The sequence below is a fragment of the Nyctereutes procyonoides genome, unplaced genomic scaffold, assembly GCF_905146905.1.
Source record: "Nyctereutes procyonoides isolate TBG_1078 unplaced genomic scaffold, NYPRO_anot_genome, whole genome shotgun sequence".
In the NCBI taxonomy this organism is placed as follows: Eukaryota; Metazoa; Chordata; class Mammalia; order Carnivora; family Canidae; genus Nyctereutes; species Nyctereutes procyonoides.
This window is the reverse complement of record NW_026575021.1, coordinates 15,041,347-15,054,403: the sequence shown is the minus strand read 5'-3', so window position 1 is coordinate 15,054,403 and position 13,057 is coordinate 15,041,347. Positions and strand designations below refer to the sequence as shown.

Sequence of the window (13,057 nt, the reverse complement as noted above, 5' to 3'; positions counted from 1 at the left end):
GGAGGGAATGGTTGTTAGGTGTGGCTTCAAGAGAGATGTGCCCCTAAGGGGGGGGGGGGTAGCTGCCACCAAGCTTCAGTCACTGTTTTTGCCCAGAAATGCAACAGAACCAGTGTTGTCAGATTCTGTTGTTTCAAGAACAGACAAAAATCCAGATTTTCAAGGGAAATCTCCTTGTGCGTGATGAGGGCTATGTCGGCAGAGCTATGGCCTTTTTTTCTGAGGTCTCCACGGTGGGGGTGTGGGGCGCCTTCGTTTTCATTAACTCAGATGGGCTGTTAAATCAACATTGCTTCCGTTTAACTTTTTGGAAAAATCTCTGTTGTTTGTTTGTGTGGTATGGAGAATTCATCAGGTTCATTGACTTTTCAATTAATGTCTGGGCCAACTCAGTAATTGATTTGGACAAACAGATAATCCCTAAGGTAGCACCGGAAATTCCATTTTTTTACATGATCTTAGAGTATTAAAAACCCAGAAAACGCTTCCTCCAGAAATCCTTGCGCGCAACGACTGTGCTCACGCATTTCTTTTCATGCCCCCCGCGGAGTGCTGGAAGTTAGAAAAGGAGAAATTGTATGGCATCTGAGATATGTGCTCCACTTTGTTGTTTCCACTCTTAGAATGGATGGCGCATCCAAACAAGTGTGAATGGTGATCTAAGTCATCGAAGAGACTTATTGTTTGGTCGCTGTGTAATTATGAGGTTTAACTTGGCCTCGGAGCTTACGAGGTTGATGGCTTGTGTAGATTTGGACTTGGAGGTCCGTGTATAGGACGGGTGAGCAAAATGCCCTCCACCAGCCATAGGGAGGCATGAGACTGGAGAAAAAGCCTCATCAGTCCAACTTGATAAGAAAAGGTTTTTTAAGGGGCCTGCGGACAGAAGTCTTGGGCTGCTGCGAGAGTACATCTCCACAAGCCCACATCCCATAAAAACCTGCTTTTGTAGCCGCAGGCTGGGAGTACTGGGGAGCAGAGGGGGGGACCGCCGGGGGAAGTCTGAGGATAGTCGTGGGTCACAGTCCTAGCTCCAGGGCAGATCGAGGACAGCGTGCCTCTAGGGTATACTGTAGGGTCATTATGCAGCTACACAGAGAAAGAATGTGGTGGGAGGGAGCTGTGCTCAAGAAGGCTCAGGTCACTGAGGGGTCGTCTGGGTCTCACAGTTGGCCCTAAGGACGGGGCGTAGCGCTGCTGCTGGTGGGTGTCAGAAGCGTTTTATGGTAATGCTGATACCAATAATCAACAGGCGCCATGTAGCGAGTGTTCACTATGCAACGGGCTTCCCGCCAGGTAGGGTTTCTATTCATGAAATCATAGAGTCTCCACTAACCTTCATGCAGGAGGTGTGAGCGTCCCTATATTACAGATCAGAAAACTGAAATTTAAAGAGATTAAATGACCAGTCCAAGATTATCCGCTTATTAGGTGGCAGATTCAAACCAAGTTCTTATTCAATGTGTGGGAAAGAGGCCAGGAGGTATTTACTGAGCATCTGCTATGTGCCGGGTTGTGTTTTAGGTGCTTGGTCCTAATGAGCAAAACGAAGTTCCCACTTTTGTTGGGGTCATATTTTTATTTGGGTGGAATAGGCAATAAACCAACAGCCAAACACAGTGCAGCGTCTAGCGGTACGAGGTAGTCCAAGGAAAGAGCTGGCTATGGAGATGGGGCCCATTTGGGGGGGGGGGGGGCGTGGAGCCAGCGGTAGGATGGATGGATGGAAGCAGAGGGATGAGTAATGGAATTTCCAGGCCTTCCCTGTGACCCCGTGGTCTACCCCCCACTCCGCTGTGGAACCGCGTGGCCCACCCGTGGTGGATTTAAGAGGATTATCTGGTGTCTTCCCATGGCAGTGACTTAGAAGGCAGGCCCGGGTGAAAATTCTGGTTCCGCTCCCTTTCCTCTGAGGTGTTGGGGCACCTCCAGTTCCTTCCAAGCTTTAGTTTCTTTACCTGAAAAATGTAGGTTATAAACCTCATGTCACCAGAAACAAACGTCGTGCATGTAAAGCCCCAGGAGCTGCATATGTGCGCAGGCGTCAGGCAATGGCTACTAGGTAGGACACTTATTTTTAGAGTCTGTGTCTTAGGAGAGGGACGGGGACAGGGACACAGGGATGCCAAACCGCGTGCCCTTTGCAAGGCCCCGCCGCCCGGCTCCGCGGCCCGAGCCTGGCCCTGACCAGGCCTCTGCTCCCGGTACCTTCAACGGCCGTGCGGCTCGGGGCTGACGGCTGCACCTCTGGGGTTCCAGCTCGAGGAGGAAAGATCTCTGCGTCCTTCCCGTCTCAAAGGGATCTCCTCCTTGAGTCTAAACCACACGTGGGGGCCTGGTTGGGTAAAGACACAAACCTCCGAGTCACAAACCTGCAGGCCTCGGTGTTTGGGCCACAGGTTCCCCGGGGGCCGGTGCAGCAGGCGCAGCGCGGAGCCCGTGCATCAGGGTCGGGTTCTCTGGATGGCTTGCTCCGACCTGGGTCACCGTGTTTAGGACACTCGCCTGCCGAGCCTGGTTTCTCGATGTGTAAGTGAAGCAGGACGCCGTGTGGGGCAGAGTGGAGGTGACGGGAAGGGAAAGGTGCTGGCACTGAGGCGGCTGACCTACAAGGTCACTTTTTTATTTTGTGTTTTATTTCTGTTTAAGGCCTGAATTCCTGGGGTGCCTGGAGGCCCCTCTTCCAGCAGGTGTCTCCCACTAGCGCGACCTGGCAGGCCCGGGCCCAGGGGAGAGGTCCCCTGCAGGCCGCAGCCCTGAGCTGTGTGCTCCCGCCCCCCCTTCCCCTGCTGGCCACAGCCCCAGGACCTCCATGTGCTCCCCGCCCCCCTTCTCCTGCAGGTCACAGCCCCAGGACCTCCATGTGTTCCCGCCGCCCCTTCCCCTGCAGGCCGCAGCCCCAGGACCCCCATGTGCTCCCCACCCGCCCTTCTCCTGCAGGCCACAGCCCTGAGCTGTGTGCTCCCCCACCCTTCCCCTGCAGGCCGCAGCCCCAGGACCTCCATGTGCTCCCTGCCCACCCTTCCCCTGCAGGCAGGTGCCGTGTGCTCCCCACCGACCCCACACACACAGAGTGGCCCCCCTCCTCGGCCTGAACCCGTGTCCACGGGGTGAGCTGCAGCAGGCCAGCCCGCCTGGGCCCCCGATGACTGGAGGTCAGCACCTGTCCGCAGCCCCTGCAGGACAGATGAGGGCTGCAGTTGCTCGGGCTGCTCCCGTCTCTGGGTCCTTGCTGGCGGTGGGCTCAGCCTTCGGGGCCTGGAGAGGCGGGGAGGCCCCCCCTTAGCATCGGGGGGCTCATGCAAACCCACGGCCCGCGACCCCAAGGGCTGCCCGCCAGGTCACCAGGCCCACACCTCGCCAGCCCCATGGTAACCCCGGCGGGGACCAGAAGGACACCAGGGGGCTATTTTTAGATTTCTGGTCATATGCTTTGAACAGATCTGTTGAGGGAAAGGAAATGAAACGCATGGAGAAGAGGATTTTTTTTCCCCCAAAGAATATCATCTAAATTCGTATTACCAAACTGGGAAAGACCTTGAGGCCTCCTTCAGCCTGCTACCTCTAGGCAGGTCTACTTCTAAGTCATACCAAGAGGTCATTCAATAAGGTCTTATTTTTTAGAACAGTTCAGAAAATAGGTCACTCTGATAGATAATCAGATTTTCCACCCTGATTCTATCCGTGTTCAAGCTCAGTTCGCAGGCCCCCAGGGCTGGGAATAGGCCTGGGTCGTATTGCTCAGCTCCCCAGCTTGGCAGCCCTGAGGGAGTCACTCATTTAGACCATGCTGATAATGACACTCCTGAGGCTGGTGCAGTGCACATCCTATGCAACTACCCGCACTGGTCCTACTTCACTTACTTTTTAAAAAATCTAAATTCCGCCCTTCTTCCTTAAAAACCCTTAGGAATTTCCCATTGCGCTGAAGTTAAAGCTCCTTAAGGTGGTTATCCAGGCACAGCGTACAGCGTGGCATCTCCCCCGCGCACCTGTCCAGATTCCTTTAGTGCTACCTTAGTTCTCTTTCTCTGTGTTATTTATTTATTTATTTATTTATTTATTTATTTATTTATTTATTTTTAAAAAGATTTTATTTATTTATTCACGATAGACACACACACACAGAGAGAGAGAGAAGCAGAGACACAGGCAGAGGGAGAAGCAGGCTCCATGCAGGGAGCCTGATGTGGGATTTGATCCCGGGACCCCAGGATCACGCCCTGGGCCAAAGGCAGGCACTAAACCACTGAGCCACCCAGGGATCCCTTTCTCTGTGTTTTAGCAAAAGACCCTCAATCAGAGTCTCAAACGTGCCATCTTCCTCCATCTCAAGATGTGTGCACTTACCTGTAATACTTCTCCCCACGGTCTCTTACCTAATTAATTTCCCCAACCCTTTCTTGGTGACATATCAGAAATATCAGAAAACACTTTCTCGACCTCTGAAACAAGAAAAGGAACACACTCCAAGAGCCTCCCGTAACGACTTGTGCACTTTCTTTCCAGCACTTAACTGCTTGTGAATCTAATTTTTTTATGTGATTTTTTTTTTTTTTTTTGAACTATGAGCTTCAGGTTGTGAGGGAATGATACTGCTTGCTCGCCCTTGTGTATCTGGGACCTGGCGCCAGGGTTAGCAAACATAGATGATTCTAGTAACTGAATGAATGACTGGCAGTTATTTTAAAGGGACACAATCCCGGTTTCTCTGTCACATCAAGTTGTCAACGGGATTGCACGGGGGCGCCTTACAATGTGACGTGCATCCAAAGTCCCCGGAGAACTTGTTAAAAATGCAGATTCTGATTCAGTCGCTCTAGGGCGAAGCCTGTCATTCTGCATTTCCAACCCATACCTAAGTAGCGCTGGGGCTTGGCTGTAGATTGGAATCCCTTCAGGAACTTAAAAAAAAAAATTCACAATTCTGAGATTTCACCCGTGGTGATTCTGGCTTAATTGTTACGGATGTGGCTTGGGGTTGGGGGATTTTTGAAAACTCCCCAGGTTCAAACCAAAACAACCAAAAAACTCAGTGTCCTTCTAGTATCCGACACTCTTGGAGATCCACTCCTTCCAGGCCACGCTCAGCCTTAAGGGGAGGGAAAGGGATAGTTTTGTCACTCTTTGCATTAAACGGCGCCCACCATGGCTACCTGAGAGCCGCCCACTATCATTTTTACTATTATTTTTACATGTTTCAGAGACACAGCGCAGAGTGATTCCTGGCATTTGTTGCGCACAAGGAGAGGATCCGTAGAGGTTGGCTAACGGGCCTTAGGCTTTCCACCTCTGGTCCTGGGGGACGTTGATGTCTTACCAAATATTTTAAAACATTATTTCCACTGATTTTTGTTTGTTTGTTTGTTTGTGTTTTTAATCTGAAAAGCTGCCCCCGTGCCAAGTGGGATCTTTCGCACCGGCTGCTGAGGGCAGCATACAAGGCGAGCCCGATGCTAGCTGTGGGCGCCACCTCCGTCACTCAGTCTCCTCAACAAATCCATTGGTGGGGGGGGGGTTGCATTTTACAGATGACAAAACTGAGGCTTACGAGTTCACTGGCTTCCCTGACACACGCAGATGGCCAGCGGCACTGTCCAGGTGGACCTGAGGCTCCCTCTGCCCAGCGTTCAGTAGCAGGGTCTTGGCCAAACTTGTCCTGCAAACATATCAGCCTGCGTGGTCTCAACACATTTTTAACGAGGTGCAGCCATTTAGAAAAGGAGATTTCCCATAAACATCCAATTTCAAGCTTATATTTAGAATAATTATGTCTATGAAAAGTAAAATAAAAAAATGAAATAATTGCGTCCATCAATGCCGAGTAACACGCCTGCCGGCCTGAAGCTCAGTGACATTTTTCGCTTTCAGAGGACTCCCTACCTCTCACCGGTATCTCTTTACTCCTGGCCTGGCCCTACATTTATGACACCTCTTTGGCCCCTCCAGGTCGCTGGGTTTTCAGCTCAGCCTCTGAGCCCTATTGAGGGAAGGAATATATTTTATCATCAGTAAAAAGAAAAATGAGCTTTTTCTTAGTGAGATGGAGATGATCGCACTGCCACCTTTATGACTTAGGGCTTTTAGGACTCTCTGTATCTCTGCATCTGATGGGCTGATTTCTTTGAATACAGAGCAGTAGAGCTTAGTATCGGACCTTCCGAGTCTAGTATTTCGCTCTTGGGGGTTGTTTCCAGTCAACGTTTTGACTTCAAAGGGGTTTGTAAGTCGTGTGGTTGTGTGGCCCCAGAGAAACTCCTGTGTCCCTTGGCCTCATGGCATCTTGTATTCCACTCGGTCTCCTTTGAGGAAGAGTGTGATGGGGCAGACGAGGAGCATCCCTGATGGGCAGGTTGTCCCAGGAGTGTGGCCGCTGACTTCCGACGTAGCAGGACCTGGAGAGAGCAAGACTCACACCCGAGGAGACCTTTCCTTGCTTTAGAGAGGTGCTTGCCTCTGGTGCAGGGAGCCTGTCTCCTTGCTTCCTTTCCAGGCCTGGCTCCGGCCTACTGCCCGCTATGGTGCTGGTGTCTCTGCATCCCCCTGAGTCATTCAGTCTTTGCGGAGCCTCCTCATGGAAGGTTGGAGCCCGGTCACTCCACAGGCTGCGTGCACGTCCACTGTGCTGCTGAGGCCTCACAACAGTCCTCTGATACACGTCGTGTTATTCCCGGGCAATTGTGGCCCGCAGACGAAGAGAAGGATTTTCAAATGGTTAAATGCAAACTGTGACTGTTGTGTCACATATTTTTCTTGGGTTTATGAGGCCTATTTAGTAATGCAACAATGTGTACAAAACATGAGAAAGATAATCCAGCCGCTCCGTATTGTACCATATGGTATGCCACGTGAGACGTCATTGATTTTAAGATATGCCATTATTATTATTATTATTATTATTATTATTATGTTTTAGATTTTATTTATTTATTCATGAGAGACACACAGACAGGCAGAGAGAGAAGCAGGCTCCCTGCAGGGAGCCCAATGCAGGACTCAATCCCAAGACCCCAGGGTCACACCCTGGGCCGAGGGCAGATGCTCAACCACTGAGCCCTCCAGGGGCCCCCAGATATGCCATTATTTGATATGCCACTGAGAACAGAAAAAACACTGTCAAGTAAATTATGTCATTTAAATCACGTTGACTGTTATCCCCTTCTCAAGGACAGATTTTTCTAACATAAAACATGTCTTAGAATTGACAAATATGGCTCTTTAACTTTTATTGTATACCTCTAATGTAGAAGACACTTACTAAAATGTTAATTGTCTCTCAGATGATAAGACGTAAGAAAGCAAATGCAAATGTTTACGCTACAATCTTCTTCCTTCAGCAACCATCAGCTGACCTAGAATTTGACCGTGTGGTGATTTATACCACTTGCCTTCGTGTGGTACGGACAACCTTTGAAAGATGCGAACTGGTTAGAAAGATCTTCCAGAACCATCGAGTAAAATTTGAGGAGAAAAACATAGCTCTGAATGGTGACTATGGAAAAGAGTTAGATGAGCGGTGCCGGCGTGTCTCGGAAGCCCCTTCCCTCCCCGTTGTGTTCATCGATGGCCATTACCTTGGGGTAAGTACTCTACTAAGGAAAATCTCCTTTTTATTGAACCCGACCGGTGCTGTTAGAAATCTATAAGCCTATGACGAGGCCACTTGCAATATAATTCCCAGGACATTTGCTATTTTTTGGAGTTCAAAGCAAAGGGATGGAAGCACTTATTTCTAGCCCAAATGATGTGTTGCTAACAGCGTTCATCCCCACAGAAGCATGGTGAGATAAAATCAGCATGAAATTGCCTTTTTTAATAGGAAGACATTTTTCACATGTTCAGTTGACTTGAGCTTCACATTATGAAGCTTGATGTGCGAAATAAAAACTATTTTTTAGTGCACACGAGAAAAATGGAATATTTATAAGATACGCATTTGTGAATTCTCTTACGTCCGTCACCCAACACTCAGCTTCCTACCTAAGGAAACCAAGATGGCGGTCCCAAGGCAAAATCAATAAGAAATGGGGCCCGGAGCCAGAATTTTAGCTGCTTGTTGTTTAAAACTATTCTAGATTTTTGTAATTTGGCAGCATGAGGCCCAAATCCAGGCCTGTGGTAAACAGGGGAAGCTCCCAGAGCAGCGGGGAAACAGGACTGCCTCATTTCTCTTTGAATAATACTGTTGGCAAAATGAACCCCCATTGATCTCCCAACACACTCAGTGGCTACGAAGCCCGAGAAGAGGGCCCTGGAGGACACACGTGAGGAAAGGTGAGCACACAGAGCCCAGGGATGCCGGTGTTCGAGGGGGCAAGGCCGGCTCCCCCAGGTCACTTATCAGAGAACAAAGAGCTGCCTCTCAAATGGCAGATGGGTATTTGGATCTTGGCTTTGTTTTGCATTTGGTCTTGACTTGCAGCTTTTGGGGGAGGCCAGAAAACGATCCAGAGCAGGACGTGCTCCCGTTGTGTTAGAGGGCGACTGTTCTCTCCTGAGTGGAGCCATCGCTGTCAGAGGCAGCCTGTCATCGGAGGGAGAGATAGAGGCACAGAAGCCAGGACCACTAGCGATGCCTTCTGCAGCCTCTCCTTGAATTTGAGCTGGACACAGACTACTTTCTGAAGCCGACGGATTTTGATGTGCAGCTCCGAGCCTCTTTTATTATATATCCGCAGGTACCCCCAGGTCCCAGAAAACTGTAACAGTGGTGGTGGTGATGACGACAGACTCATGATGATAGTAGCAATAACGTCACTGTGCTGCACGCTCTGCTTTACACCCTCATGTCCTCGAATCCCCAGGATGGCCTTAGGGAGCAGCTCTCTGCTCCACCGGTCAAGAGGCAAGGCAGCCTTGTTCCTCATTCCCACTCTGATACTTGCGTGGGATCCTGGGCAAACTCATAAATCACTCTGTGCCTTGGTTCTCTCGTTTGCGAAAGGAGCGCGATAATAGCGCTACTTCCACAGGCTGATTGTGAGGACTGCACCACATATACCTTGTAGAGAAGCGCTCCGTTCCTGTGCCTGGAACAAAGTGGGTCTTTAATGAACAGTAACAACTGTTCTCCTTGTTTTGCCAAAGACAACATGAATCACTTTGCTCCAGGTCGCGTTAGCTGTCAAGTGATGGGCCCGGGATTCAAAGCTGGTTCTGTCCCACCCCCCGGATCTCCAGTCTTTGTCATCATCTCAGAGAAAGGGATCTCAGATATGTTGCTGATATGGTCTTAAAATCTGAGACATGGTTGGGCGTAGAGCGCTCAGAGACGTACGGGTCCAAGAGTCATGCTGTGTTGTCCTCTCACATTCTTTCCTTCTCTCCCTGGGACGTTTCTTCCACCAGGAAAGGATCTGATAAACTCACCCGCACCAGGGACAAATCACTGATAAGGGCTGTGCTCATTTGCCTTTGAACTCCGGAAGAATTATGATGTAAGATAGTTCCCATCGTGGAATTCTAATCTCTGTGAAACTGCCCAACCAAATATAGTGGGTGACGCGGGGGTAATGTGGTTGGGCCTTAGCTGATACACGGCTTCTGACCACACTTCCCTTCTTTCTGCTTCAAGACAGTCTAACAGGCAGTAGTGATATTTTTCTTCCCGTCTGATGGATAGAGGGAGAGCGCCACAGACCGGGAGGTGGGGTGTGGATTCATTCTCCTTGTCTCCGTGATTACTTTTTTAGCACACGGTAGCCTAGAGAAGGAAGGACCACACAGGTGCTACCGTGTGGCTTCTGCAATTTGAAGCTAATGCCTCAAATCTGGGAAAGAGACCAGAGATGGAGATTTTTCTTTTTCTCTTTTTTTTCCTTGTAAAAGGAGAATTGCTTCTAAATCTATAATGTGAAATGGAGGTAAACACTCCTGACAACGACGTCTACAACAATTCCACCCCCTACTACAGAAGTGCTTTTCTTTACATCCCCGTGTAGAGTTGTAAAGGGTTAGAATACATCCCCTGCAGTATCCATTCATCTGAAATGGAAGGATGCCCTCTGCTGGGTTTTGGCACATGTTGAAGCATAATTTTTAGGAAGGAACAGAAGCTGGTGATATTGTTAATTTCCTTAACATCTGTGGTGTTTTAAACACTCCCATGAAACCATTTGATTTAGTTTAAATTCAGATGAGTGAGAAAAATCAAGATGTGCACATCACCTGGTGCGATACAACCTTTTTTTTTTTTTTTTTTTTTTAAGGAGGGAGAGAGCAAGAGCTAGAGAGGGCCAGAGAACGAGGTAGATAGAGACAGAAACGGGCCTCCGGAGGCAGTGACATGGAAGGGGGAGAGCATGAGACCATTTTGCAGCTTGCTTATTTCCTGCCATCATTGCTGCCAGCCTCAAGGACAGATGGTACCAAAGGAATTCGGTTATCTTCACCGAGGGCAAGACAACAGAGTTCAATGGGCAAGAACAAAAGGATCGACCAGAACACTGAGCTCTTTTTACATTCCCAGCCAAACTTCTGTGTAAAGATAGAAGCGCTGAAACACTCAAGGGAAAGAAATTACTTTAGAAAACAAGTCTCAAAAAAAAAAAAAAAAGAAAAAAAAAGAAAACAAGTCTCCACTGCCCTGTTCCATGGGGGGAGGGAGGGAGGAGGAGGGAGTTGGGGCCTCAGAGGGTTGGAGGGTGGGGAAGCAAGTTCAACCTGATGCTGGCTCAGAGCAGTTGTCCCATTGCTTTGGCATCAGTGGATCTTTACACAAAAAGATTGTGTTCCAACAGTCTGGACATAAATTATCTTAGAAATTCTGGTAGGAAATAGGTTAGAAGTACTGTCTTGATTCTGGACCAACCATAAAAATTCACAGTAGATAGAACCCCATAAAACCCACATTGGAACTGAGCTAAAAAACAAAAAACAAAAACAAAAAACAGAAATAAAAAAACCACATAGAATGAATCAGTGTGGGGACTCTGGTGATGGAGAGAAATAGAAGGGATGCGGATCCAGACAGATTTTTTTTTTAAGATTTTATTTATTTATTCATGAGACACACAGAGAGAGAGGCAGAGACACAGGCAGAGAGAGAAGCAGGCTCCATGCATGGAGCCCAATGTGGGACTCGATCCCAGGACCCCAGGATCACACCCTGGGTCGAAGGCAGGTGCCCAACCACTGAGCCACCCAGGGATCCCCAGACAGATGTTTTAAACTAGCTGAGGCTGAGCTGTGACTGCTTGAGAATTCCATATCCTTTGAAATTGTTGATTCCCCCTCCCCCCCCAGTTTAAGAATGAAAGAATTGTGATTGAGCCCAGGTAGTTTATACCCTAGAAATATAGACTCTGAGCATGTTTTTAGGGACAACTTGCAAAACTTTCTGCAGAAATGGGCCATCCTGGAAGCCCCTGCTGAAATCAGGAAGTGGCTGGCTCTAGAAATGCTGTCTCTGAGCCTCTATGGCAAAACCGATGACTTGTTCTCTGCCCCTTTTTCTACATAATTCTGTTCCTAAGAAAAGTCTTGGGTGAATGTATCTGTGATCACTGAATCCGTCACACGTGAAAACAAGGAGGCAAAATGGGAATTGTGGTCTGTAGCTTTCTAGCCTCTACAGCACAGGAAGCCGACCTAGAAGGTGATTGCATCGGTTACTGAGTGAGCCATACTGTAGTGTTGGCCAGATACACTGTTTTTATTTATTTTGTTTTGTTATAAACAGATTACTGAGGTACAGTTTACATATCATAAACTGTATCCATATAACTTATAATTTGATGGATTTGAGCAGATACGTGCACTCGTGAATCTATCGACACATTTGAGATCAGAGCTTTTCCATATATACCTCGTGCCATTTGGCCGTACGTCTCTTCCTCCAACCCCAGGTGCCCGGTGACCATTGATCTTTCTGTCAATATAGTTTTCTATTCTTCTAATTAATGGCTTTGTCTGATTTTGGTCAGGGTAACCACGACCTCGTCAAGTGGGTTTGGAAGTGCTCTACCTTCTGCAATTTCAATTTCTCATTCTCTTTATTGCTTGGTATAGAACATGAAATCATTTGACATCATGTTCCTTTTATGTGAAGGACTTGCAGCTGTTGTCATGTGGTCTGCTGCAGATGAGTTCTTGCAGCATTTTTACATCTGAAGTTTTTATCTGACCTTTGTCTTTTACAAGATATTTTTGCTGGGTATAGAATTCTAGTTTCAAAAGTTTTTTTTTTTTAATTTCTTTTCAGAGCTTAAGAGACTTGCTCCTGTGTCTTCCCATCTGCATTACTTCTGATAAACCATATGCTTTCATCCTTACCTTGTTCCTCCGTATGTGTGTCTTCTCCATCCCCTTGCTGCTCTTAAGATTTTTCTTTTTATCACTGGGTTTGAGAAACTGGATTTTTAAACTCCTTGTCTATGTCTAACAATTCTAATATCTGTGTCAATTCTCAGTTGGTTTCGATTGATTTTTCTCCTCATCGTGAGTCATATTTTCTACTTCTTTCTCTGGTCATTTTTTGTTGGATTTTGCCAACCAGATCAAATTCCATAATATGCAAAAGTTTTCACTGGGATGCAATTACTTGGAAAAAGTTTGCTCTTTGGTGTTTTGTTTTTAAGAGTTTCTAGACAAAGCCAGATTGGTGTTTAGTCCAAAGCTAATTATTCCCCAGTGTGGAGGCATAATATTGTGGGATATTTATCTAATGCCTCATTGATCATAAAGATTCCCAGTCTGGCTGATGTGGAGCAGGCACCCTCCTCAGCCCTATCCCTAGGTACTGTCCCTTTTAATCTTCTCAGGTTCTTTTGCTGGCCACCAGTAGTTTTCTTACATGCATGTGCTGATCAGTACTCTGTGGGATACAAGCTGGGCTCTCTGCACATCTCTAAGAGTTCTCCATGAAACTCTTTACTTTCTAGTACTTTATCCTATAAACTCTAGCCATCTTAGTCTTCTGGGTTTTTAAGTTTATTTCCTCAAACAAGGTGTTTGGATTTCCCTTCACCTCATTTATATCCTGCCCCTCAGAGATCATAGTTCATTGTTGCCTAATGTCCAATATCATGCAAACAACCCTACTGAAAGTCATTGTTTA

The 13,057-nt window shown here is 47.7% G+C and overlaps 1 protein-coding gene across 1 annotated transcript in view; it reads left to right on the top strand.

Moving 5' to 3' along the window:
• Positions 1 to 13,057, top strand: part of GRXCR1 (glutaredoxin and cysteine rich domain containing 1) — a 116,555-nt gene that overhangs the window by 59,002 nt on the left and 44,496 nt on the right. The window contains exon 2 of the mRNA XM_055341855.1: positions 7,338 to 7,580. Coding sequence (XP_055197830.1) covers positions 7,338 to 7,580 — 243 coding nt within the window. The remainder of the gene's footprint in view (positions 1 to 7,337; positions 7,581 to 13,057) is intronic.